A 25230-nucleotide genomic window follows, 5' to 3' on the forward strand; every position below is an offset into this window, starting at 1 on the left:
GGGGGCGGGTGTTGAGAAGCATTTCCCCTCCAGGACACTGTCTGTCAGTCATTCGTCTCCAGCAGCCTCCTGACCCAGCAGCTGGTCTGCTTCATCAGCTCGGGGGCCAGGAGGCCAACCTGCTGGCGAGCAGGGCTGCTGTCATGGGGGCCCTTCCGTGGCTCCTCCTACTCTTGCTGGTCCGGACAGGTGAGAGAGGAGAGGCTGCAGCCCTGGATGGGAGCCTCTCCCTCCCTCTGCTCTCCTGTCCTGCTGGGGTTTGGGCTGGCCAGGCTCGGGGCTGGATGCTTCAGCTCTCCGGGAGTCAAGAGGAAGAGGGTGTGGCTGCGGTTTAGGACCAAGAGGTGGGGAAGCCTGCAGCGTAGAAGGAGCCAGCCCACCGCGGCAAATGGCCACGGTGAAATTTGGAGGAGGAGGGCCCAGACGGAAGCCAAGGCCTGGGAGGTGCTCAGGTCGAGTGCAGCGGGAGCTAGAGCCAGAGAGGGTTGGGACGGAGCCGGGGGCCACGGAAGCCACATGTGGGAGACAGGTGCCCATCACTGCCCCGGCCCCAGGCGCAGCAGCGCAGACACACCAGCTGGGCTGCTCCCGTCTTTTCTTCCTTTTTCTGCAGCGGAAGGGTATTCTGGAGATGATGGGGACACAGAAGATGTTGTTGCGGTCCTTCAGGAGTCCGTCAGCCTCCCCCTGGAAGTTCCAGCCGATGAAGAGGTTGAGAATATCATCTGGTCCTCTCATATAAGGCTTGCCACCGTGGTCCCTGGGAAAAAGGGGCAGCCGGCCACCATCGAGGTGACCAACCCTCGATACAAGGGCCGAGCGAGCTTCCTGGACCCTGGCTACTCCCTGCACATCAGCAATCTCAGCTGGGAGGACTCAGGGCCGTACGAGGCTCAGGTCAATCTGAGGACGTCGCAGATCTCCGTCGTGCAGCGGTACCATCTACGAGTGTACCGTGAGTGTCGGCTTGGAGGTCCGGCGCTGCTTGTCCAGGGCTCTCCCCCGCTTTGCACGCGAAGGAGCAGTGGTCTCGGGACTCAGAGTTACGGCTGGAGGGGCGGGGATGGGGGGTGGGCTGTCTCCTGTGTGCCCAAGCCCGGGGTCTGAGCTGCGGAGTAGCCGGAGCGGCGAGGCCCTGGGCACGCGGGCTGTTCCCCTGGGCCTTCCGCGCGCAGGGAGACGGGTCTGGAGTCTGTGTGCGGACGTCCGGGGGCCCTTCTCTCCCACTGAGATCCTGCATCCTGGGAATGGGTGCCGCCTCTAGGCCTGAGTGCTCCATCTCCCTGTGCCCTTGAGGGCTGCTAATCAATGTCTCCTCTCCACCCGAACCAAGTTTCTCAGTGCCGGTAACACAGACTGATACTCCATCTCGAATCTTGCAGAGACACTGATTAATCTATCAATGCCCTCAGGAGGTGTGGCGATATTTTCTGGGATCGAAAAGGCAGAACGGGTTTGGAAGAAGGTGGGGTATGCAGGGGACAGAGAGAAGGTGAGGCCATGTTGCGGGGCGCGTAGAAAATGCCAAAGGCAGCCCTGTCTACCTTAGCAGTTGCCCGGGGGACCCTGGAACCAGATTTTATGGCGGCTTTGTTAGTTTCTGGACAGGCACCCCTGTCCCCCCAGGATCGAGGACCTTAAGAGAACAGCCCCAACCCCTGATTACTTAAGAGGGTCTTTGTGTCCCTCCTTCATCCAGGCCGGCTGTCGGAGCCTCGCGTCACCGTGAACTTTGAGATCTCTCGGGAAGATGGCTGTAATATATCTCTGACCTGCTTTGTGGAGAAGGCAGGCCTGGACGTGACCTACAGCTGGCTATCCGGGGAGGATGGCGTGGACGCAGTGCACGAGGGCTCTGCCCTCAGCACATCCTGGCGGCCTGGGGACAGTGCCCCCTCATACACCTGCAGGGCCAGCAACCCCATCAGCAGCATCGTTTCCAGCCCCATCCCTGCTGGGTCCTTCTGTTCAGGTACCAGGTCCCTGGGGACAGCCCCGAGCTACTGCAGGGCTCACAGCTACCACCACCCTTCCTCCGTTCTTCCCAGGAGAGTACCTGGTACCCAGAACCGCACTCCTCCCCAGGGGACCTGGTCCCCTGGGCTGGGGATGGGGCCGGCGCTCCCAACTCCCAAAGGTTCTCGAGTCTCTCGCTCAGCTTGAGATCATTCCCTGCATCTCAGCACCTGACTTCTGTGATCAGAACACACATGCCCAGGGACCCTTGACAAGGAACAGCAATTGGCTGTGAACTTGAGACCCCTCTGTGGGATCTGGGCTGGATGTCCGCCTCTGAATCTGGACCTCCCCCCTCCCCTGCCCTGGCGAGCCCCTCTCTCCTTACCTCCTTCTGCCCCAGATCCTGGCTATCCTTCGGAGAAGTCCACTTACCTCTGCGTCTTGGCCAAGGGGCTGCTGCTCCTCGTGCTCCTCGTGGTTCTGGCTGCGGGGCTGTGGCTCACCGGAGCCCCAACATGGGGCCGAACACCAAGGATGAGGAAGCTCAAGAGAAATAGACTCAGACTGAAAAAGAAGGAGAAGCCCCACCCCAGCCTGGCCTGAGCGACCCTGGGACCCCAGTCCTGAGCACTGTTTCTCCCCCAGCCCCGGGGGCCTCTCCTCCCAGAGGGCGGAGGGCTGGGCGCTGTAAGGGCCATACTCCACAGGGGGTGGGGGAGAGGATGATTATCCTGCAATAAAGTCGAATTAGGTGACCACCGCTCTGGGGGGGTGGTGTTGGGTCCTCGGCCGCGTGACTCCCCAGACCTGCTTCCCAGGCTTTCCTTGTGATCTGGGCATCCTCCCGGCCAGCCGCTATGCTTTCCCACACCTGCCTCTGCTAAGGAGAGTGAGTCCAAAGCTCCGTTCACAGTGGTCTTTATTCTTCAGCCCCTACCCCAACCTCGCCCAGGGTACACTTTCCTGTGACCCTACCTGAGTCTGGGAGTCCTACCCCGGGGAGAGGTGCTGGAGAGATGCCGGAGAGAGGTGGGAACACTGAGCAGCCCCAGGGGGGCTAAACTTCCCGCTCAGATTCTGCTCTCAGAGCCTGCCGCCTGCCCAGTCCCCGGGCTCAGGGCAGAAGCTGTGTGGCCCATTGAGATGTCCTGTGTCCCGGGGCTGAGCCGAGACGGGTGGCCCTCAGTCAGTCGCCTTCCTGTTCACTTGACACTCGCTAGCTGCTCTGGACCTCTACGGCCTGGCCTTTGAGGCCGGCCCCAGACGGACGACGCCTCGGCTGGACTGGTAGCTGGAGTCTGGACCGCTGATGCCGTCTGTGGTTGGTACCGCTGTCCGGTCCTCTGTCTGTGGTTGGTACTGCTGCCTGGTCCTCTTCTCCAGATTTCCCGTCTCGGACCTACTCCCTGGGCCCTTGTCCTGGGGGCACGCCCGCCCGCTCCACGCACACCCATCCCCGGCCAAGCCCTTATGCTGATCCCAGGAGCCTGAATCCCCCACCCAAGACTGCTGAGCCCTTGTCGAGGTCATCGGATAGGGTGAGAGCCCTGGGGGCGGGGATCGCAGGGGCTCTTGGCTCTGCTCTGCCTCTCTCACAGGACACTTTGTCCAGCAGACACCCATTCAGGCTCCGTCCCTTTCCTGGGGCTGTGGAGGCGCAGGAAGGCTGGCTGGTACCCCTGGGGGGGGGGGGTCTCTGAAGTAGAGTGAGGAACCAGGGGTGGGCCGCGTGGCAGAAACTGTCTGACATTCCTCCTCCTCTCTCAGTGAGAAGGATGCTGGTCTCCAAAATGACTTCCAAGGGGCAGTGGGATGCGTAGGGGAATCGTGGGGACCAAGGACACTGCTTTTGGGAAGACAGGACAGGTGGGCCAGGCACTAGGACACCCAGGAGGAGGGTTCTTTCCCGGGTTCCAGCCTGGAAAGGAAGCAGGACCATGAGGCAAGGGAGGGGGGAGGGGAGTGTCCTAAGTTTCTAGGCAGGAGATGGAGCCCCTTGGGGCCTGGAATGGAGTTGGTGACGTTGGGAAACCAGACCCCAAAGAGCTCCTCAGGTGGGCAACAGATCAGCTCTACTCCCTGAGGGCCTGAGCCTTTGTCCCACTGGACAGCAGTCCTGGCCCGAGGCTGATTCTCTGCCCCTCTGCCCCGCCCCCCAGGAGGTCCCACCTTCCAAGAGGCCTGAGGTTTAGGGCCAAGGCTGCAGCCCCTGTTCCTCCAGCTCCTGCATTCTGTTTCTGGAGACTGACTGGGAAGGCACGCGGGGCCTCTGGTTTTTCCTGGATCTCAGAGTCAGGCCCACGGAAAGCGAGTAAAGAGACGGAGGGTCCCTGTCCGGCTGGTCCAGGGCTCTCCCCGGAGCTGGCCAAGTCTTTCTCCCACCATCCCCCAACAGAGAAGGGCTGAGGCCCCAAAGCATCAGGGGGAACCTGAAAGAGGAAGGCAGAGCCCCTCAGACGGAGGAACGGAGGCTCAGGGAGGTCCGGGCCTCTCTGTCTGCAGGAAGCCAGGGAAAGGATCAGCCGGTAGCACTTCGCCCCTGGCCGAGTTCGCCTGTCCTTTGACACAGATGGAAGCAAACCGGGGCGGGATTGGCGTGGGGCTGAGGAGGGAGGGCAGTATTTAGGGATCCACTAAGAGTCAGGCACTGGGCTAGCCCTGGGGAGGCAGGAAAGACCTGGCCTGCCCTCAAGGAAGTCTTCCTGCAGCCTGTGAAGACCATAATTACGAGGTGTGACAAGGGCCATGGGTGAAGGTGAGGGCACAGTGGGCGGAGAGGTCCCTGCCCCCGAGAGGAGAGGAGAGCACAGTTTCTGACCCCAGATTAGCCGGGAGTCCGAGGAAGGGACATTCTCGCCTGACAGAAGACGAGTTGGAAGACACTGGTTTGTGGCAGAGCACAGTGACTTCTAGGGACTTTGAGACCGCACCTGGCAGGGGACAAAGGGAGAGGTAAGAAGCGGGTCTGAAGAGGAGGCCAGGCCCCTCTGATAGACTCAGCGTTGTGGGATATTCAAGCAGGAACACCCTCCTGGACCTACAGCCTCACGGGGACAGAAGGCAGGGATGCCCATGACGAGGGGACAGTCTGTGAGAGACCACACTGGGTGACAGGGCTGGTGCTCCCAGGTGTCAGCGGTGCCCGTGGAACTGACCACAATGTCTGATCTTCTTCTCAGCAAGTTGAAAATATGTGGGCCGGCTGATGCTTGGGTTACATAAAATCCTAGTGGGTTGAACACCCTTTCCCTGAGAGTAACAATCACAGATCGAGGGGGACCCAGAAGAAAATCTTAATTTTGAGACTCAGAGACTATTTTTAATCAACTTTCACTTCTGGCACAGTGAGGGAACAAGTTTCGGGGCTAGGTTCCTGTTCTTGCCCCAAAGCCCCCAAGATACTTCAGAATCAGAGCAAAATGACAATAATAATACATTCCACAAAATAAGGATTCAGGGTGGGAAATGACCAGACCATCAACTTTTTAAAAATGGAAAGCTATTTTAAATCCCAAGATCACAAAAAGTTATTTTACAACCAAATGAAATTAGCTCCTCCTCAAGAAAACCCTGGAAACAGGGGGCGCCTGGGTGGTTCAGTCAGTTGTCTGTCCGTCTTTGGCTTAGGTGGTGATCCCAGGGTCCTGGGATCAAGTCCCGCATTGGGCTCTCTGCCTTGCAGGGAACCTGCTTTTCCTTCTTCCTCTGCCTGCTCCCCCTTTGTGCGCTCTGTTAATAAACAAAATTAAGAAAAATAGGAAAAAAAAAACCCGCAGGAAACAGCAGATGCGAACTTTTGGATCAGAGGGGGAGGGAGATCTTCTCTGCTGGCTAGCGAGGGACCACGGGGTAGAGAAGGCTGCGTGCGGACATCTGTTTGAAGCCGTCTCCTGGCTTTCGCACGGCGTCCACTAACCTGTGCTCTGAGCGGCCTCGTCGCGGTCATGAGGTCTAGTACCTTGTAAAGGAATGTGGAGAGCTGCCACCTGGAGAGTCTCCGCTGGAAGGGTGGTGGGAAATAGCCCCCCACCTCTCCTGCCCCCCCCTTCTCCCCTTCCTCTGCCACATTCTCTCAGGCTGTTGCAAGGAGCCCACAGATGTTCACACCTGGAAGAACTTTCCAGCAGTCTGTCCCTAAGGATGGAACGGATTACTAGGGGGATGGCGAAGCTTCCTGGCCCAGGATGTGGGCCCGTGGGGCCAGAGACCACCTGGAAGGCGAATGTGGCTGGGGTCCTGGTGGGAGTGGTTCAGCGTGTCCCGCAGGGTCTCTCCTGGCAGACCTGGAGGCCATGAATCCATGAATGGGATGCCTGGAAGGCTCCAGGGGGTCCCGGAGTTCAGACTGGGGGGAAAGCAGTGAACGGGAGGGACCTGCACAGGTCTGGCTGCTTAAGCCTGCTGGAGAAGGCGTGATGACCCTAGATCCCTAAGGGGACCCTCAGGTCGCCAAGGAGAAAGCTCTGAGGGGCAGCAGTGCCAGACATCTTTTGGCCTGAAGTCTCTGACGAGGTGGGTTTCACGAAGTCCAGGCTGGGAGAGCGCTCAGCCCTGCGCAGATCGGGATGGGAAGCCCGGGACAAGTCCCAGTTTTCTCAAAGCAGAGCCATACCCCTCCCCAGGTTCTTGGTCCAGGGGACCTAAGGGCTGCAAAGCCCGTAGTCCAGGGTCTGGCCCCCTGCAGAGTTCAGGAGGCGATCTTTCCATGCGCCTGTCCGGATGCCTCCCGTCCTGCCCGCGCCCCGCCCCCCGCCCCCGGGACTGTTTCGCGGGGTCGCGGGCGCAGTGAGCTGCCGCGGGGGCGACCTGGCAGCCTCGGCCGGGGCGCACGGTCCCCTCGGCACCCTGTGGGAGGTGCCGGGGCAGGACCTGGGAGCTCGCCAGCGCAGACAGGTATTTCCAGTCGGGCCGGAGCAGAGGCGGGTGGGTGGCGGTGGGGGTGGGGCCGGGGAGGCGAGCCCGGGTCCCACCCACCACCCCCCATCGCGCGGGTCCCCCGGGGGTCCTGTTCCCGGCCGAGCGCGGACGGCAGGGCTCGCGGGCGGCTGGCCGGGGACGGGGGCGGGCCGGCTCCGGTCGGCCGGGGCCCGGGTCCTGGCGGCCGCTGCCCCGGGTGGCGCCCAGCGCGCGGAGCTCCGCCAGGGGGCGGCCCGAGCCCGCGGCCACGCGTCCCGCGCCGCCGAAACTACAACTCCCAGGCCGCTCGGGGGTCGCGGCCGCCCCGCCCCGCCCCGCCGGTCGGCCCCCTCGGCGGCGGGCGGGGCGCGGCGGTCTCCAGGGCGACGCGGGCGCTGGGGCGCCGGGCGGGAGGCGGGCCCGCCCCCTATTGTGTGGCTGCGGGAGCCGGGCCGCGCGGCGCCGGGCAGGTGAGGGCGGGGGCGCGCCGGGGGCAGGGACAGCCGCCCGCGGGGCTCGGGAGTCCGGGGGCGCGGAGCACGCGGGGGCGCTGGGGCGCCGTGGGATTCTTTGGGGAGCAGAACTAGAGTTCTGGGGAGTGAAGTGGGCTTTTTGGTGGGCGGGTGGGGGGGTTCCCCGAGACCCGGAGGCGTCTGAAGGTAACGCGCGCGCACGCGTGTGTGGGTGTGTGGGTGTGCGCGCGCGCGTCTGTCCATCGGGTGGGTCCCGGGGTTCCGAAAGGGAGAGTTCTGGGGTCCGGAGCGGGCGAAGGAGCGGGGAACTGGGGGTGGGGCATCAGAAGAGTCTTGTGCGCTGAGGCCGGAGAATTTGGGGAGGGAGATTCCAGGGCAGAGGATGGGAGAAGTGGGTTGCCGGGTGGATCCTGGAGGAGACAGGAGGGGAGTTCCTTGAAGCGCGGAGGACCTGGCGCAGTTGGAGATCAGGGGTGGAAGATGGGTACTGGGGGCGGGGGGTACGGTGAGAAGTAGAGGGGTAGCTGGAATTGGAGCACTTGGTGGGGAGACCCAACAGGTGAGGACATGGTTGGGGGGTGGGTGGGCAGAGGAGTAGGAAGATGTAGGAAAAACAGAGGAATTCGGGGGAAACCCGGGAGGGGACTGGGGTTCCTATCCACTTGGAAAATGACCTGTCAGGGAAGAATGGGAGAGCTGGCTGGGGGCACGGGGAAGCAAGCGGAATGTTTGCTGGTGAGCTGTTGGGGCCGCTGGCCGCTGAGTAGAAGCCCGGGCCAGGCTGCTGGGCGTGGAAGACATTTTACAACCAGTCCAGAAGTGGGAGGCCAAGAGGGGGGTGGAGGCCACAGTGCAGAGCCTGGTGGGCTTTCCCCGGCTCCAGCTGGGCCCCTGACCCCAGCCGGCTGTGACTACCCTAGATGCTCTGGGGCTGGGGCGGCTCTACCCCAGGGCTCACTCTGTACACCCTAGGGACTCGCAGGCTCTCTGGCTTCTCCTGGGTCTGCCTCTAGGGTTGGGGAAGGGAAAGCCTGGCAAACCCTGGGCCCCAAGGACCGTGAATGGGGAGCCCTGGGGTGCAGCACCTGGGTTGGGCCGAGGGCTGCCTGGCAGCATCACGGAGGGAAAGGTGCCAGCGGGAGGGAAAGGTGCCAGCGGCCTGCCAGGGGACCTGCCCAGACCTGGAGGATGCTGGGGGCGGGAGCCTTCCACCAGGTGGGGGAAGCCACCCCTCCTCCCCCAGAGCCTGACTCACTTGCTGCCCAAGCTGTGTTGGGAGGCCGAGTGGAGGAAGAGATGTAAGGTCTCCAGTTTCCAGGGTTCACAGAGGCTGGGGAAATGGGCAAGGAATCATGCGTGGGGGTTCCCTGGGAGCCGCTGTGTGTGGTTCTGATACAGGTTTTGCCCTTCACGGGCTCCGTGCCCCTGAGCAAGCCTGTCTGGGATCCCGGGGGTCCCGGCTTGTCACTGCGGGGTGCAGGCATTGCGATCTCGTTATTAGCCTCAGGGCTAGGGAAGGAGAACAGAGGAGGCTGAGCCGTGGGGCTTCTTCCTTTCCCATTTTCCTGACATCTTATTCCCAGTGGATAGGAGCCCCAGTTCCCTCCCAGCTCAGCCTTCTGAGCACTCACGGAACCCCAGGTTTCCCTGGAATTCCTCCGCCTTCCTTAAGATCTTCCTACTGCTCTGCCCCACCCTCCCTGTGTCCTCACCTGTCGGGTCTCCCCACCCGGTGCTCCCGGGCTCTTCCAGGGCTCCCACCCCGGCCCTGGAGGGCCCTGATTCCCCAGGGCGACAGGATCTCTGGTCTCTGGGCCCCTCCCCTACTTACCTGCTCTCCCCTCTCCTCCTCTGCTCTCGCGTCCTGGCCTTTCTCTAACTGTGGGGTTTCTTCCGGTCCTGAGGATTGGCCAACTCTGTATGCTGCTGTGCATTTTGCGCTTAGGTCTAGTGGTGCTCCAGGAGCGGCTTCAGCAGGTGTTATGTGAGCCAAACCCGGATCGTCCAGAAGAGTGAGCGCTGAAAGCTGCCACCCACTCAGAAGGCTCTGTGGGGCTTGCTGGGCTGTGGATACCCCCAGGCCCCTCCGCCTGGGCCCCCGTGGATAGGAGGGGCCGGGCACGCAGGCCGTGGGCTATGGTTTGGTGCCTCGGTGTGGCCATCCTCAGCCTGATCATCAGCCGGGGGGCTGACGGTGAGCCGGACTCCTGGGGCTCAGGTGCTCCCTGCTGGCCTTGGGGTGGGGGGCAGTCCCCGGGGAGGGAAGCGGGGGTGGGGTGGTAGGGTGGGTCCTGGAGATGTTGGGGAGTCTCTCGGTCACTTCGCCAAGCCCGGGGGAGCCCTCAGAGCTATGGAGGAGCGCCCTCTCCCAGCCCTGACTAGGGTCCCTGCTGTGGGCCTGCCCCACCTCACAGGTCGAGGGAAGCCTGAGGTGGTGTCGGTGGTGGGCCGGGCCGGCGAGACTGCAGTGCTGGGCTGTGACCTGCTGCCCCCCGCCGGCCGCCCACCCCTGCATGTCATTGAGTGGCTGCGTTTTGGATTCCTGCTTCCCATCTTCATCCAGTTCGGCCTCTACTCTCCCCGCATCGACCCTGATTACGTGGGTAAGACGGTCCTCAGGCGGGAAGTTGGGAGGTGCTACCACCACACGGTGGTGGGGGGTGGGTGGAGGGCAGGACTCGCTACTGCTCTGCCCCCCACCACTGTTTCAAATGCCCCTTAGGAGGTTCAAGGCCTCTGGGGGGTGGGCGGATGGGCAGCAGGGTGGGTGGGTCTGTGACCTGCCTGCTTCTCCAGTGGGGGCCCAGTCTGGTGTGAGTACAGAAGGACGTGTGTGTGAGTCTGGTGGGGGGCTGGCCAGGCCGAGTTCCTGCTTCTGATGGCTCCTGTCCGGATTTCCACTAGTACATTGGCCTCCCAGGGGCCACCTTCTCCGCCTTCTGCACCCCTGCCCCCTCGCTGGCTCCCTAGAGGGCTTGGATTCCTCCTAATCCCAGATGGATCCTTAATCTGAGCGGTTTCCTGAAGGCCTCCGAGGGCAGTGTGTGGCAGGGCCCAAGGTGGGGGCTGGGGCTCCTGGGCTAGACCGTCTTCCTGCCTTTCTCTGCCTGGGGGGATCCGGGAAAGGCCACCTGGGCAGACGTTAGTGGGGGAGAGCCCCCCAACCTTTTCCCTCTCGAGTTTGAATCCCGAGAGCAGCCCTGGGATTGGCTGAGGTCTTCCCGAGGGGCAGGCTGAGCTCAGGCAGGTGCTGCCGAAGGAAGAGTTTATTTTCAAAGTGGGGACCGTTGTTGGCAAACAGCCTGCTGGGAGCATGTGTGTCTCCACAGGCTGAGGCAAGCAGGCCCCAGTGAGGACAGTGCGGGGAAAGGGCCGTACCCAGCAGCCCTCCCTCCCTGCCTCTGTGGGCTCTGGCAGGCAGGAGGGGTTTGGGCCCCGGAGCTGAGGCTGGGCTGTTAGAGAGTGTCCCGGGTGCGGACAGGGCAGGTGTGGGCGGGCGGTGGAGGGAGAGGGCTTTTCCTGGGGGCTGTGCAACTCTCCTTCCCGCCCTCTGCCCTGGCTTGGGGTCCCTGGGGCCGACAAGCCACTGTGTGGCTGGCAACTTTGTGCCCCGTGGGTTTCCGTTCTCTTTGTTGCTCCTTGGAGCTGCAAGGACCGGGGCAGTCCCCGCCGGGCTCTTCCTACCCTGCCCTTTGTGTCCACCCCTGCCCCTCCTCTGGAGCTCCTGGTCTGGCCTGCGCTGGTCTGGGGCGTCGGGGCCCTGGGGGGAGGCCCCCGTGCCCATTAACTCTCTTACTGCCTCCCAGTGTGGAAGGGGCCTCTCTGCCTTTGTGTAGGGGACTCGGGACTGTGGTTGCTAGGCAACAGGAGGTGGAGGTTGCTAAGGACAATGGTGTCCTGTCATAAGCTCTCTGGGCAAGGGAAGGAGAGATGGCCCGGGACTGTGTGAGGCCGGCGGCCTAGAGTGTGGGAGGGACTGTGCCCGAGACCAAAGCAGCCCCTCTTGGAGTACTCCAGAACCCATCTGGCGGAGTTGCCGGGCTTTACAGACTAGCACAGAGTAGGGGAGAGCAGTACGGACCAGGCTGGGGCTGCGTCCAGGTGAAGGCAGTGACTGTCCCTCCAGCGCCCAGCACCGAGCCTGTGCAGGACACCTTTGTGGTCCCGGCGTCCAGAGGGATGGCAGCCTCGGATTACTCAGACTTGAGTAACCCCGGGGGCAGGGGTGGTCTCAGACCTGCCCTTTTAATCCACGACACGGTTCTGGTCCTTGACTTTCCTGGTGTCTTTCTTGGCGGTTTGAAGGTAGCCCGTGCTGCAAGGAGGCACGGGTTTTCTCTCTGCCTTGAGCAGTGGGGTTCAAAGCAGGTCTCGCCTTCTGTTCAGAACCCCTGCTCTCTCCTGTCCTCTCCCCTCGCTGCCCTCCGGGTGGTCTCTGGAAGTGCTCGGTATTCCTCGCGCTTGGCGGTCCTTGGACTGTCTGGACACACCAAACACCATTTCTTGAGCTGTGTGTATGTGAACTTGTACATGAGTGTGGGTTCTCTGCCTTCCAAGAGCTTGAGAGCAGAGTCTGTGTCTCCTCCTCCCCTTACACACCCCTGCATGCGGGAGGTCTAGAACCCACCAGGCTCCGGCCCTTCCGGTCCTTTGCTCTAAGTGAAATCTTGGGAGGATTAAGTGTGGTGCTGGTGGTCCAGGTTCAGGGCTCAGTCTCCCTTTTCTCCTCTTCCTCCCTTGTAGAACTTGAGGGTCACCATCGTGAAAAGTTGCTATCCTACGGCACTTAGGAGAGGCCGCACGCGGGAGTCTGCAGGGCTCCGTGGCCACGCCAGTTAGGGTGCCGGACGAATCCCAGAGCAGGGTGGAGGGTGTGATTATGTTAAATATTTACCTGCAAAGTGTAGGCTTATCTCCTGGGTGGGGAATTCAACCCCAGCCTGTGAAGCAGGTCCCCACCCGGAGAGTCCACACCTCTGGACCTCATGCTTGGAAGGAAAAAGCCGTGGCCTTACTAAGATCGCCACCGCAGCCCGAAGCCCATCATTCTCCTCTTCCCTGACAACACTAGGGGCACTGCAGGCTTCAATTATACTTTGGAGACATCACCCTGGAGGTAGAAGGGAAGCAGACGCACAGCGTCAGAATTTCTGGTCTTAGGAAGGGCCGATTAGGGGCGATGTCTGGTCCGTGGGCGCAGGCAGGCGTGAAAGGACTTGTCTTAAGACTGGCAGTGGTTTTGTGTAACCCCAAAGATTTAGAAATGTTCATCCATCCATATCAAAGGCCAAGGTGTGGTGGGCTGATGCCTGGAACGGAAGGGGGGCTCAGGCAGGGGAGACGAGCTGGTGGGCCGCGGAGGAAGGCAGGGGAGAGGTGCTCCGGGACCACACCAACGCGAGGCTCTGGGAGAAGGAACAGAGAGCGAGGAGCAAGGATTTCGAAGATGGACTGAGAACGCAGGGGTGGGAGGTAACAGACAGGAGTTGGGGTGGTCCCAGTTTCTGGTAGGGCAGCTTGGTGCGTGGTGGGGCTGGCCATTGCTCGGGCGGGAGGAGAGGACGTGTTACCAGGCAAGGGGCAGGAGCAGGGGCAGGGGCAAGGTCCAGTCCAGCTTCTGATTTCAGATCTTGTGCTCGTTCGTTTGTTCAGCAGTATGTGAGCCCAGTGTTCCCCACACCCCACCCGGCCAGGTTTGCCTTCCCCCTCTTACAGGTGACACTGAAGTCGGCTGACTCGTCCAAGGGAGTGTCTCTGGCTCCCGAGTGCAGGCCTCGGTCACTAGGCCGCCCCGCCAGGGACATCCGAGGCTGTGTGGGGAGGGTGCTGAGGGATCTGCGGGGGCGGCCTCCGTCGGAGCCTGCCGCTGTGCCAGATGCTAACTGAGGGTGCACCGGGGTGTCTGCCTGGGCTGTGGCTCTGTGGCTTTGTGGAGCTCCACGTGGCCAGCTGGCGGGGGGGCCCCGGGGACATGGGGGGATGGGGTGAGGAGGCTGCTGACCTTGCTGCCTGGCTGGGCTGGACTCTGGCCACCCTAAGGCGCTTAGGCCGTTGATAATAGCCCTGGGGGATTAGCGGCTTTGGGAGGCGAGACCTGGGTCCCTGCTCAGGCCCCAAACACTGCTGAGGTTTCCAGGGACTGTCCTCTGGCAGGAGGAGTACTCGGGGAGCCAGACCTTGCCCCTGTAAAGAGCTGTGGGGCGGGATAGGTCCTGTAGGAGTCACAGGGAGACTAAGTGTGGCTCTTAACCCCCGACCCCGTCCCCCAACGGCCTTTGCAGCCCCTGCGGTTCAGGAGAGTGTGTCGTCCACCTGCTGCCGCTCGGGGTTCTCTTGGTCTAGACAGGGTCGCAGCTGCTGAAAGGCAGGGGTGATCCAGGGCTGAGTGGAGGGACCTGCCCTCCGTGACCCAGCCCCACCTGTGTCTCTCTGGGCCGGGCCCCCCTTGATCAGGGTAACTGGAGGAGACTGGGCCCATTCTTGAGCTCTGAGAGAACCACAGTGTGACCAGGGCTTTGGGGCTCCTCTCCCAGGGCGAGTCCGGCTGCAGAAAGGGGCGTCTCTCCAGATTGAGGGGCTCCGAGCGGAAGACCAGGGCTGGTACGAGTGCCGCGTGCTCTTCCTGGACCAGCACAGCCCTGAGGACGACGCTGCTAACGGCTCCTGGGTGCACCTCACAGTCAATTGTATGAAGCCGGGAGCAGGTGGTGGTGAAGGGAGGCGAGCAGCATGATGGGGGCCTGTGGCTTGGGGGAGGGCAGGGGTCCCCGTGCCCCACCCTTGTTCACACCCCTTGTGTGCTGGCTCACTGCCTCCCCGCCCTCCCACGCCGGCGCTCCCTCTTCTTCAGCCGGGGTCCCAGCTGCCTGCGAGGCCCTGTTGGAACTTCCTTGAGTCTTACCTGGGGGACGCCACAGGGGCTGTGGGGTCCTGAGTGACACATAGCTCACGACATACACAGCGTGTTTTTTTTTTTTCCCCAAACACCTTTGAACGCAGCACCTCATGAACTCTCTCAGCCCCTAGAAGGGAGGGAAGTCCTAATTGTTCTCATTTCGCTGTGGAGACTGGGTGATGCTACTGATTAGGGGCAAAATGGGTCTCCTGGAACAGTGTCGGAGGCCACGGGCTCTCCCGCAGCCCCCAGCCTGTGCGCAGCCCTGTGGCCAGCTCTACAGGCCAGTGCGGGGATGGGCTGACACATTCCTCACTGGGCCCGGAGGGCGGCAGGCAGGGTGTCCCTGGCTTGGTGGGCTGAGGGGTGCAGCCCTGACCTGCCTTCCTGGCCCTCGGACACTGCTCTGTGGACTGACATCTGGCACCCCCATGCCTCTCTGCAGCACCCCCTCAGTTCCTGGAGACGCCTCCCCAGGTGCTGGAAGTGCGGGAACTCGAGCCTGTGACCCTGCGTTGTGTGGCCAGGGGCAGCCCGCAGCCTCATGTGACCTGGAAGCTCCGAGGACAGGACCTTGGCCAGGGCCAGGGTCAGGTGCAAGTGAGTACTGGGGCTGGGCAAGGAGGGCAGATAGAGCGGGAGAGGCAGGTGGAGGCCTGGGAGCGGGGCTGGAGGACCGGGCGAAGGCCAAGCTCCCGCAGGAGGGGCTTTGTGTTGGCTTCCTGAGCCCGGTGTGCTGCCTCCCTCTGCCGGCCAGTCTCGGGAGTGCAGGGTCGGAGGCCGGCAGGGGGAGGAGGCACAGGGGACCCTCCTCATCGCCTCCTACCCTAGGTGCAGAATGGGACGCTGTGGATCCGACGGGTGGAGCGAGACAGCTCCGGAGTCTACACCTGCCAAGCCTCCAGCACCGAGGGCAGCACCTCCCACGCCACCCAGCTGCTGGTGCTAGGTGCTCTGGGGCGGGGGGGGGGGGGGCATGGCCTGCGGCTGGGGTGCACACAGCAGAAGTGGGGAGGGGTGTGTGGAGAGAGAGGGAGCTCCCAATGCAGGCGGGTCCTCCAAAACCAGCATCTTAATTTTTAAAGGATCAGTGAATGGACAAGTAGACATTTAGTGCCCAGCAGTGTAGTGTGTGACCCCCCAAACCCCCAGTTTCCTCGTCTACATATAAGGAGGTTGATATCCGCATCTTAGCACTATTACAAGAATTTAACCGAGCACAGTGATCAGCAGTTAGTAATTCCTGTCCAAGCCCCTTTGAGGAAAGTGAGCAACGGGGCCTGGACGCTGCCTGTGATCCGGAACCACTGTCCTGTCGCTCTCCTTGGTCCTGAGGGCGGGCGTGTGCGGAACTGCTAGGGGCCAAGTCCACCAGTGGCGGGAAGGCCTGGATGAGGCCTGCCTGCCCTGTTAACCTGGGGCAGCTCTCCTCACTTTTCTGCCTCTGAGCCTCCATTTCCTCATTTGTGGAGGGAGACAGTGACTCCTCCCACAGAAGGCACTTGTGAGGACTTGTGAACGAGTCGTGCGGTGACGTGCTTACGGGAGCGGCCTGTGTGCCGGTGGTGTTCTCTATGCTAGCTTGGATCATTACCTCTTAGGACTGACCACTGGCGCAGCAGAGCCCAGGGAGGGGCGAGGGCGGTGGAGCAGCCGACCAGACTGCGTGGCCTGGCCCGACTCTGTGGGAAGAGTGTTCCAGATGGGGTTTGGAGCAAAGGCAGGGCAGTGGGAATGAGGCGCAGAGCCGGCTGCCCTAGTGACCTGAGTCTGTAATGGTTGGCCAGGCTGGGAGCCGTTGGATCATGAGGGCCCATGAGGCTAGATCAAGAAGTTTGAGCTTAACGTGGTAGGAGCCAGGAGCTGTTGTGAGTTCTGGGGCAGAAGTGTCCCGTGGCCAAAGGGAGGCATTTCTACATGAACGGCTGCCGGAGGGGCAGAGATGGGGAGCCGGATCAGAGGTTGCTGCAGTATCTTGGGGTAAGGTCCTGGGTGTCCACAGCAGGGTAAGACACACAGCGGTGACTTCAGATGGGACAGATGAGGGATGTTAAGGGTAAATAGGCAAAGAATAAACCCGATTTCCCAACCGCACACACATGCACACGCACACGCACACGCATACACACAGCTTCTAGGCCGGGGAATCTGGGTGAATGGTGGTGTTCCTGGAGGGAAGGAAGGGGAGCCGGTCTGGGGGAGAGAAGGAACTTTTTTTCACGTACAGGGTCAGAGCCTGTTTCAGTTCCCCGAGGCTTCTGTATTCCAGAAGTCAGATCCGGAAGAACTGCTGAAGGGACCTCAGGGTTCTGGGCAGACTGTGGGCTGATGCCCCTCCCTCCCCTTGTGCTCCCCCAACAGGTCCCCCCGTCATCGTGGTACCCCCCAGGAACAGCACGGTCAATGCCTCCCAGGATGTTTCCCTGGCCTGCCGGGCTGAGGCGTACCCCACTAACCTCACCTATAGCTGGTTCCAGGACAGCACCAACGTGTTCCACATCAGGTGGGGCTCGGGGGTGGGTGAGGGGCTGGTAGGCAGCCTTCGGGGAGTGAGCCTGGAACCCAGCCCACACGTGCCATCTTGCAGACGGCTGCAGCCCCGCGTGCGGATCCTGGTGGATGGGAGTCTGCGACTGCAGGCCGCCCAGCCTGATGACGCGGGCCGCTACACCTGCGTGGCCAGCAACGGCCTCCTGCACCCAACCTCGGCCTCTGCCTACCTCACGGTGCTCTGTAAGCCTGACCCCGCTCCCTCCCCAGTCTGCTCCCCTCCCCTGGGCCAGGCTGAGCCCCTGCCCTCCAACCTGCCACTGCTCCCCTCCACCAGACCCAGCCCAGGTGACAGCGATGCCTCCGGAGACACCCCTGCCCGTGGGCATGCGGGGGGTGATCCAGTGCCCGGTCCGGGCTAACCCCCCACTGCTCTTTGTCAGCTGGACCAAGGATGGGCAGGCCCTGCAGCTGGATAAGGTAGGGGCCTTGGCCCCAGGGGAAGGAAGGGCTCGGCTTGGTGTTCTCCTAGTCAGGGTAGCTGGGCTGGAGGGAGCTCCACTGAATTCAGGTCGGTGGCTAGGGTACACTTCTTCCCCGGGGCTGTGTGGGGTGTTTGGGGAACAGGAATGCCACAGCTGTCCTTAAAAGCACAGCCTGGAGGGGCTAGGGCAGCACACATGCTGGAAGGCCCGGGCTGGTTGAGGAGAGCTCAGCAGCCGCTTCTGGGACTTTGGTGATGGGCCTTGGGGATGCACAGACATTCCAAGCGGAAGCCAGGGCCCTGGGGCAGGGAACCGTGCAGAGTGTGGAGGGTATGGTGAACCCCAGGGTCGGGGTGGGGGGCTGGTGGGAGTCACAGTGCCTGTGGGGACGTGATGCTACCGAGAAAGCTCAAGGGATAGGTTGGGGCCAAAAGGAAGCTCTGTGGATACCGAGCGACTGTTCCATCGTTCCCTGGCAATCTTTGCAAAGGGAACACAACCCATGGGGCGCTGTCCCCATGTCTTTGGATCCCAGGGTCCCCGGGGCTTCTGCAATTAGGACTCAGTACATTTTTGTTGAATGTTACCAAAAAAGCCTGCAGGCAGTTGGAGCCCGTGAAGTTGTCTGAGCAGAGGTGTGACAGCTTCGGAGCTCTGAGCAGGAGCTGAGTCCGTCAGTGAGTGGAGGACAGAGTGGACGCGGGGACAGGGGTTCAGAGGCTGTTGAGACGGTCCAGGGGAGAGGTGAGGAGGTCATGGCAGTGGACGGGCTTGACGCCTAGACAAAGGCCTTCCCAGAGGACAGAGCTGGTGAGCATTCGGATGGGGGAGTGAGGAGTCTGGGGCTAGTAGAAACAGTGGGGCCCTTAACACAGAAATAGGGAAGCCAGGGAAAGGAAGGGATTTGGGACGGAAAATGCTGACTTTCATCATGGAGTGATGGGAAGACAGGTGGGGGACACCCCGGCAGGCAGGGCGCCCCCTACCAGGGCTCAGCTCCAGGGGGCGCCCCTGGGGAAGAGAAGTGAAGGACCAGTTCAGAGAGAGGTCAGGCCTGGAGGAGGAGTCCTCTGTAGGGAGGCGGCTTTCTCCTCCCTCTCCCACCCCTGCCCTGCTGCTGGGACTGGTGGCCATCTCCTCTCTCCTGTCCCCTCCAGCTCCCTGGCTGGTCCCAGGGCCCGGAGGGCTCACTGATCATTGCCCTGGGGACCGAGGACGCTCTGGGAGAGTACTCCTGCACGCCCTACAACAGTCTCGGTACCGCGGGGCCCTCCCCGGTGACCCGCGTGCTGCTCAAGGTGAGCCTGTGGACAGGCCGCCGCACCGGGCCAGGGAGCTGAGGATGCACCCTGGCCTTGATGCTGGAGGACCAGGGGTGGGGCAGTCACACGTGGGGAGGGGCTTCCCATCTTTCCTATGGTGGGCACAGCCGTAGCTGTCAGGCACCACCCCAGAGGTTTCTGCAGAGATGGTGCTGGGGAGGGGGGGCGGAAGGCCGGCACACCCCCAAAGTCAGATACCCCGCCGGGCCAACTCACTAACCTTGGCCTCTCTGGAGAAGGAGTGGGCAGCAGAAGGGAGGTGAAAGGGCGTCCTGTGGGGCTGTATACATCCCTGGAGAGGCTTCCCAGCCCCCAGTCCTTGTGCAGTCCCCCAATTCCCTGCAGCCCCTCCAGGGAGCAGAGACTACGGGGAGGGAGATGGGGCCTGAGAAGGGAGAATGACTGGAGACCCAGAGAGGGGAGCGGCCCTTCGCTAGCAGGGCGAGGCCCTTCCCGATGCCAGATCTGGCTTGCAGGCTCCCCCAGCTTTTCTAGAACGGCCCAAGGAAGAATATTTCCAAGAAGTAGGGCGGGAGCTACTCATCCCCTGCTCCGCTCAAGGAGACCCCCCTCCTGCCATCTCTTGGGCCAAGGTAAGGCTCCTGAGTCCTCTCTGCCCGGGCTCCCGCCCACTACACCCCTGCCTCTCCCTGCCCTGCTCATCCAGTGGGAAGGAGGGGGCCCTCAGGGCCCGGGTGGGGAGGACACTGGAGCTGCCCTCAGTGAGGGGTGGCTGCGTGTGTCCTCAGGGCTGACCAGTGGTTGACCAGTGGTTCTGTAGGTGGGCCGGGGGCTGCAGGCCCAGGCCCAGGTGGACAACAGCAGCAGCCTCATCCTGCGGCCACTGACCAAGGAGGCCCATGGGCGCTGGGAGTGCACCGCCAGCAACGCTGTGGCCCGAGTGGCCACCTCCACACATGTCTATGTGCTGGGTTAGTGGCTGGAGGGCCGGCCAGGAGCTGGAGGAAACTGTGTGGGACAGGAGATGGGGGCGGGGAGAGGGGGATTATTTTTGGAGGTCCACATGGGGGGGGAGGGGAGGGGATGCCTGGGACGATACACAGAGGTGCGAGGCCCCGGGCCTCCCCTTAGTTCTTCACCTCCCCCTCCCTCAATTCCCCCTCCCCAGGCACCAGCCCCCACGTTGTCACCAATGTGTCCGTGGTGCCTTTGCCCAAGGGTGCCAATGTCTCCTGGGAGCCTGGCTTTGACGGCGGCTATCTGCAGAGGTTCAGTGTCTGGTATACCCCGCTGTAAGTGACCTGCCCCTGCCATTCCTGTCCCCCCAGCCCCCATTCCATCGGACCCTCTGCCCTTTCCCCCACCCCTCCAGTCCAGCCCTGCCCGAAATCTGCCCTATTTCCAGGGGATCTTAGGTGTTCAGGCCCCGCGTCTTGAGACCCCAGATGGCTGAGAAGGGACAGGTCGGATCTCTACACTCCAAAGCTTCCTGGGCCTCCTAGTTCACAAGTTTCCTCATTTTCTCACGTCCTCTAGGGCCAAGCGTCCTGACCGAACCCACCATGACTGGGTGTCCCTGGCAGTGCCTGTGGGGGCTGCTTACCTCCTCGTGCCGGGGCTGCAGCCCCAAACCCAGTACCAGTTCAGCGTTCTAGCGCAGAACAAGCTGGGGAGTGGGCCCTTCAGCGAGATCGTCTTGTCTGCCCCAGAAGGTGAGAAGCCTCTGCCCCGGAGAGCAGGGAGAGCAGCCGGCGGGGTGGGAAAGGACTGGTAGGGAGCACCCAGATGTGTGACCGCCGGGGTGGGAGGGGGCAGAGGTGCTGGGCAGCTGCTTGGGGTCCGCAGGGGTTTGTGGAACATGATTCAGGCTTGTCTTTGGGGCTCTGGGAAAATGGGCACGGAGGTGGGGGCAGGGGTGGTGGTGAGAGGTGGGTTGGAGGGGCGGGTGTGTAGTGGAAGGGGCAGGGGATAGGGGAAGGGCACTGGGAGCCTAACCCTGTCTCCGTCGTGCTTCTCTGCCCTATTCAGGGCTTCCCACCACACCGGCGGCCCCCAGGCTTCCGCCTACTGAGATGCCTCAGCTCCTCTCACCTCCCCGAGGCCTGGCAGCAGTGAGGACACCCCGGGGGGTGCTCCTGCATTGGGATCCCCCAGAACTGGTCCCTGAGACGCTGGACGGCTATGTCCTGGAGGGACGGCAGGGCTCCCAGGGCTGGGAGGTGCTGGACCGCGTCGCGGCAGGCACGGAAGCGCAGCTGCTGGTGCCCGGGCTCATCAAGGTGAGTGGGAGGCAGGCGCAGGGACGGGCCCCTGCTCGGCTGTCCCGGCCCCAGCTCCAGCCCAGGCCTCAGCCTCGCACCCTAACCTCCCAACTGCAGTCTTTCTGAACGGGGCTGCGGTGGGGGGAGCTGGGCCCTGACGCCTTCCTGGACCCCCACCCCCAGGACGTCCTGTACGAGTTCCGGCTCGTGGCCCTGGCCGGTAGCTATGTCAGCGATCCCAGCAACACGGCCAACGTCTCCACTTCCGGTGAGAAGCCGGCGGGAGGGCAGGGCGCTGGGCCTGGGGGCTCCGAGCCCACCGTCGCGGGCACCGACACTCCCCTCGTGGCCCCGTCCAGGCCTGGAAGTCTACCCCTCGCGCACGCAGCTGCCGGGCCTGCTGCCCCAGCCGGTCCTGGCCGGCGTGGTGGGCGGGGTCTGCTTCCTGGGCGTGGCTGTCCTCGTGAGCATCCTGGCCGCCTGCCTGACCAACCGGCGCAGGGCAGCCCGTCGCCGCCGCAAGCGCCTCCGCCAAGGTAGGCCCCGCCCTCCCTAGGCCCCGCCCACGGGGGGGGGAATGGAAGCCCCTCCCCGCCGCTGCCACGCCCCGCGGCTCGGGGGGCCAGGTGCGTCCTGTCCGCCAGCACAGTCCCGGGGCGGGAGGGGTGCGGGCGGGCGATGGCTGAGGCTCCGCGCCTGGGGCCCTGGAGGCCCTGAGTTTTGCCGCTGTCTCCTCTGGTTCTCCTGCCCGAACAGATGCGCCTCTTATCTTCTCTCCTCCCGGGAAGTCAGCTCCACAGTAAGTCCTTCCACCTCCGCGGCCCCCTCCTGCCTGCCCTCTGCGCCCACTATCTCGGTTTCTGGGGTGGTGCTGTGGGGTGGTGCTGTGGGGTGGGCTGGGAGGGGCGGAACGGAAGTGGGAAGGGGGTGAGGGTGGGAGTGCGGAGGCCCCGGCTTGGGGCCGCCACTGCGGCCTGTGCCAGCTCCACCACGGGGGTCCTCGTCTCCCTCACTCTCCCCAGCCCCGCTCTGTGGTACACCAAACCTCTCAAGGCCCCGAGGCTGGTTCCTGGGGGGGAGGAGGGGGTCGGCCGGGGACAGGACGCCTGCCACAGAGCCTGATCTCCTGTCCTTCCCCAGCTCTGCCCCGGGCTCAGGCAGCCCTGATAGCGTGGCGAAGCTGAAGCTCCAGGGTTCCCCAGTCCCCAGCCTGCGCCAGAGTCTACTCTGGGGGGAGCCTGCTGGCCCCCCCAGCCCCCCTCCGGATCCTCCGCCTAGTCGGGGGCCCTTACCCTTGGAGCCCATCTCTCGGGGACCAGACGGACGCTTTGTGATGGGACCCAATGTGGGAACCCCCGAAGAAAGGTCAGGCTCTGAAGGAGCTGAACCTCGGACCCCGGCCCAGCGCCAGGCCAGGTCCTACGACTGCAGCAGCAGCAGCCCCAGCGGGCAGCCCCAGCCGCTCTGCATTGCAGACATCAGCCCCGTGGGGTCCCCTCCCGCAGCACCACCTAGTCCTCGGCCTGCTCCGGGACCCTTGCTCCAGTACCTGAGCCTGCCCTTCTTCCGGGAGATGAACGTGGACGGGGACTGGCCCCCTTTTGAGGAGCCCGCGCCTGCTCCACCCCCAGATTACATGGATACCCGGCCCTGCCCCACTTCCTCTCTCCTTCATCCCCTGGACCCCGACACTGTGTCTCCCGGGGCAGTGCTTCCCAGGGCTGCGATGGGGGCCGGGGCCGCCCCAGAGCCCCTGTACACAGCCCTGGCTGACTGGACGCTGAGGGACCGGCTGCTGCCAAGCCTCCTGCCTGCCGCCCCTCGGGGCAGCCTCACCAGCCAGAGCAGCGGACGGGGCAGTGCCTCGTTCCTTCGGCCCCCCTCTACAGCCCCCTCTGCAGGAGGCAGCTACCTCAGCCCTGCTCCCGGAGACACCAGCAGCTGGGCCAGTGGCCCTGAGAGGTGGCCCCGGAGGGAGCATATAGTGACAGTCAGCAAGAGGTGAGGACAGTCCCTGTCCATCCCTGTCCTGGTTCCTGTTCCTGCCCAGACTTCCCCTAATGCTCTGTGCCTTCAGGCTCCACTCCCATCCTGGGACCAGGAAAACTTGTGCCTTGTTAGAAGCTTTGGCTGAGGTCCCAAGGATCTGCAGGGAATGCATGGCCCCTCCTCAGCTTGGGGACTCTGGGTTGGGGCTTTTGTGGTCACTCTCAAAACTCCACCCAGTGCTGGACATGTGTCCCTTTTAACAGGAGGAACACGTCTGTGGATGAGAACTACGAGTGGGACTCAGAATTCCCTGGGGACATGGAACTGCTGGAGACTCTGCACCTGGGCTTGGCTGGCCCTCGGCCCCGACCTGAAGCTGAGCCAGAGCTAGGTGTGTGAGGTCTCAGAGGGGCAGTGTGGCCTCACTGTTCCCCGTCTCCCCACTCTGTTCTCCGTCTGGTCCCCATCGCCCCGTGCCCCAGCCTTGCTGTTCCTGTTCGCATGGCTCATCTGCACTGGCAGGCCCCGGGGGCTTCATGGGGCTGCTGACCCTCAGACCTCTCCCTCCCCTTGTTCTGCTTTCCCCTTGCAGATGTGAAGACTCCAGTGGAGGGCAGCCTCCCTAGCATGGCCTGTGCTCCAGGCCCCGAGGCTCGGTGCGCTGCCCTCCGGGAGGAGTTCCTGGCTTTCCGGCGCCGCAGAGATGCCACTAGGGCCCGGTTACCAGTGTACAGACAGCCAGTGCCCCATCCTGAACAGGCCACCCTGCTGTGACAGCTGGGTGAAGATACACAGACTGGGCAGAGGAGGGCCCGTGGAGACCCAGCTCCAGCCCGGAGCCCTGGCCTGCCCCTTTGGTGCTCAGACATAGCCCTGATGGTGGGTTGGGAGGGTTTGGCAGGAGATGTCTGTGCTGGGCCCTTAGAGCCTGGGGACTGGCGCAGGGATCTTAGGTCTTCCCGTGTGTGTGTGTGTGTGTGTGTGTGTGTGTGTGTGTGTGCTCGCGCGGTGAAGGTGATGGTATTTGTGATGTGGGTGAGGTTTTTTACATGTGAATAAAGAAATTCTGAAAAATGTTTGTGTATCTTCTGCCTTTGAATCTGAGAGAGAGGTAGAAAAATCCCTGAACCCTGACAAAGGAGGAGACTCTTCCGGAATGAACAGAAGTGCATTCAACAGGTCTTTGCAGAAAGCATTTATTGAGTGCCTACTGAGGCCAGCTACTAAAGACAGCCATTGAGTTCGATGCTAAGAAAACAAAGCTTATTAGGTCAAGCCTTTGCCCTTGGCAAGTTCTTTCCAGTCCGAGAAGCTGGCAGAGAAACAGTTACAGTGTGATGTGATAAGTTCTGTGATAAAGCTATGTGTTGCGTATTGTGGCTGCACAAAGGAATGGGTCAACAATGAGTATTTATAGCGTGTGCTGGGACCGTGCTACCTCCAGCTGGGAGATCCTCCTGGAGTGGGAGTGATAGCAGTAGTGAGGGGCTGAGCCCCCACTGTGTGCCAGGCACGGCTCTAAGCCCCTTCCACTCATCATTTTCCACCACTCAGAGGGAGGAACCATTCTTGGCTCCCATTTTCTAGACTGTGGAACGGAAGCGTGGAGGCTGTAGGAATTTGTCCAAAGGTCACACAGCGGGTATGGAGTAGGGCAGGTCAGAAGTTGGTCAAGGGAGGGACAGCATCCCAGGCAGAAGGCACAGAAAAGTGAAAAACACCTGGTTTCCCAAGGGCTCACTTGGCAGCGGGTTATAACATTGGGGGGTGGGGTGGAGCATTGGAGGGAGGACACTGGTGGTTGATGTCCTTGGAAACCAGGCGAAACAGTAGCTTCTACCAAACAGGAAGGTCCCTGCTGTTGGATGCAGGCAGGGACTCTACCAGAGGGGAAGAGAAGCCTCCGTAGAAGCCTGAAGAGGGGTGCTCCTTCAACCCTTAAACTATGCCCCCTCCACCCTCAGACACAGAAGAACTGCCAGGCTCCTCCCCTGAGGCCTCCTCTTCTGATCCCTGGGATCCCTCCAGGATTAAGAGATGCCAGGTCAGAGAGGAGGTAACGGAGGGGAGAGAAATCAGATCTGAACCCTGGGTCCCAAGGCAAAGAATGACCTCACTGTGGGTTCCTGCCCAGGCCTGAAGAAGGCGGAGAGCAGGAGTACTGTCCTGGCCTGCAGCCCCAGTACTGTCACACCCTAGTCACCTGGGGGATGGGGGTGGGGGTCTTCCGGTGCCTCCATATACCTAACCACCCTTTTAAAGTCAAGAGGCTTCTTCCCACTTAAACATGCCCATAGTCTTGAGCTGACCTTCCAGGCAAAAAGCTTCCCGCCAAGGCATAAGTTTAAGGGCTTCGGGGTGGAGGTCGAGGTTCTCACCGATGGCGACCGCCATCACGGCCCGCATAGGCTCGGACTCCTCATACCCTCCGGCCCAGCTTCCCGCCCACCGCCCCTCCAGCAGAAGCTCTGCCCTCCGCGCCCGCCACGCGGCGCCTTT

At 62.5% G+C, this 25230-nt stretch overlaps 2 protein-coding genes across 6 annotated transcripts; both read left to right on the forward strand.

Moving 5' to 3' along the window:
- Positions 1-21: 21 nt before the first annotated feature.
- On the forward strand, positions 22-2719 carry SLAMF9 (SLAM family member 9). Of its 4 annotated transcripts, XM_059146710.1 has the most exons (4): positions 22-189; positions 614-955; positions 1700-1972; positions 2360-2719. In XM_059146710.1, exons 1-4 carry the CDS (start codon positions 144-146, stop codon positions 2560-2562), a joined length of 864 nt encoding a protein of 287 aa, XP_059002693.1. In that variant the 5' UTR covers positions 22-143; the 3' UTR covers positions 2563-2719. The 4 variants fall into 4 exon arrangements, with proteins under 4 accessions (XP_059002693.1, XP_059002692.1, XP_059002694.1 ...); XM_059146709.1 differs by lacking the exons at positions 22-189; positions 2360-2719 and adding an exon at positions 1383-1492 and having other exon boundaries at positions 196-955; positions 1700-1870; XM_059146711.1 differs by lacking the exons at positions 22-189; positions 2360-2719 and adding an exon at positions 1413-1492 and having other exon boundaries at positions 196-955; positions 1700-1870.
- Positions 2720-7237: 4518 nt separating this feature from the next.
- IGSF9 (immunoglobulin superfamily member 9) lies at positions 7238-23807 on the forward strand. Of its 2 annotated transcripts, none has more exons than XM_059146706.1 (21): positions 7238-7325; positions 9274-9522; positions 9743-9931; positions 13862-14032; positions 14669-14823; positions 15055-15172; positions 16585-16726; positions 16811-16956; positions 17051-17193; positions 18356-18496; positions 18997-19113; positions 19302-19452; positions 19650-19773; positions 20018-20193; positions 20510-20760; positions 20926-21010; positions 21102-21278; positions 21499-21541; positions 21883-22743; positions 22995-23122; positions 23324-23807. In XM_059146706.1, exons 2-21 carry the CDS (start codon positions 9465-9467, stop codon positions 23503-23505), a joined length of 3558 nt encoding a protein of 1185 aa, XP_059002689.1. In that variant the 5' UTR covers positions 7238-7325; positions 9274-9464; the 3' UTR covers positions 23506-23807. The 2 variants fall into 2 exon arrangements, with proteins under 2 accessions (XP_059002689.1, XP_059002690.1); XM_059146707.1 differs by having other exon boundaries at positions 13862-14014.
- The last annotated feature ends 1423 nt before the right edge of the window (positions 23808-25230 follow it).

The sequence above is a fragment of the Mustela lutreola genome, chromosome 14, assembly GCF_030435805.1.
Source record: "Mustela lutreola isolate mMusLut2 chromosome 14, mMusLut2.pri, whole genome shotgun sequence".
NCBI classification, from domain to species: Eukaryota; Metazoa; Chordata; class Mammalia; order Carnivora; family Mustelidae; genus Mustela; species Mustela lutreola.

Bases quoted from the DNA above. Each gene is read 5' to 3' on its own strand.
- IGSF9 (XM_059146706.1), top strand. From the start codon at position 9,465: ATGGTTTGGTGCCTCGGTGTGGCCATCCTCAGCCTGATCATCAGCCGG. The intron at 16,727-16,810 runs GTGGGGCTCGGG...GCCATCTTGCAG, and splicing joins ACCAACGTGTTCCACATCAG to ACGGCTGCAGCCCCGCGTGC. The intron at 23,123-23,323 runs GTGTGTGAGGTC...TTCCCCTTGCAG, and splicing joins TGAAGCTGAGCCAGAGCTAG to ATGTGAAGACTCCAGTGGAG.
- SLAMF9 (XM_059146708.1), top strand. From the start codon at position 217: ATGGGAGCCTCTCCCTCCCTCTGCTCTCCTGTCCTGCTGGGGTTTGGG. The intron at 956-1,699 runs GTGAGTGTCGGC...TCCTTCATCCAG, and splicing joins GTACCATCTACGAGTGTACC to GCCGGCTGTCGGAGCCTCGC. The intron at 1,973-2,359 runs GTACCAGGTCCC...CTTCTGCCCCAG, and splicing joins TGCTGGGTCCTTCTGTTCAG to ATCCTGGCTATCCTTCGGAG.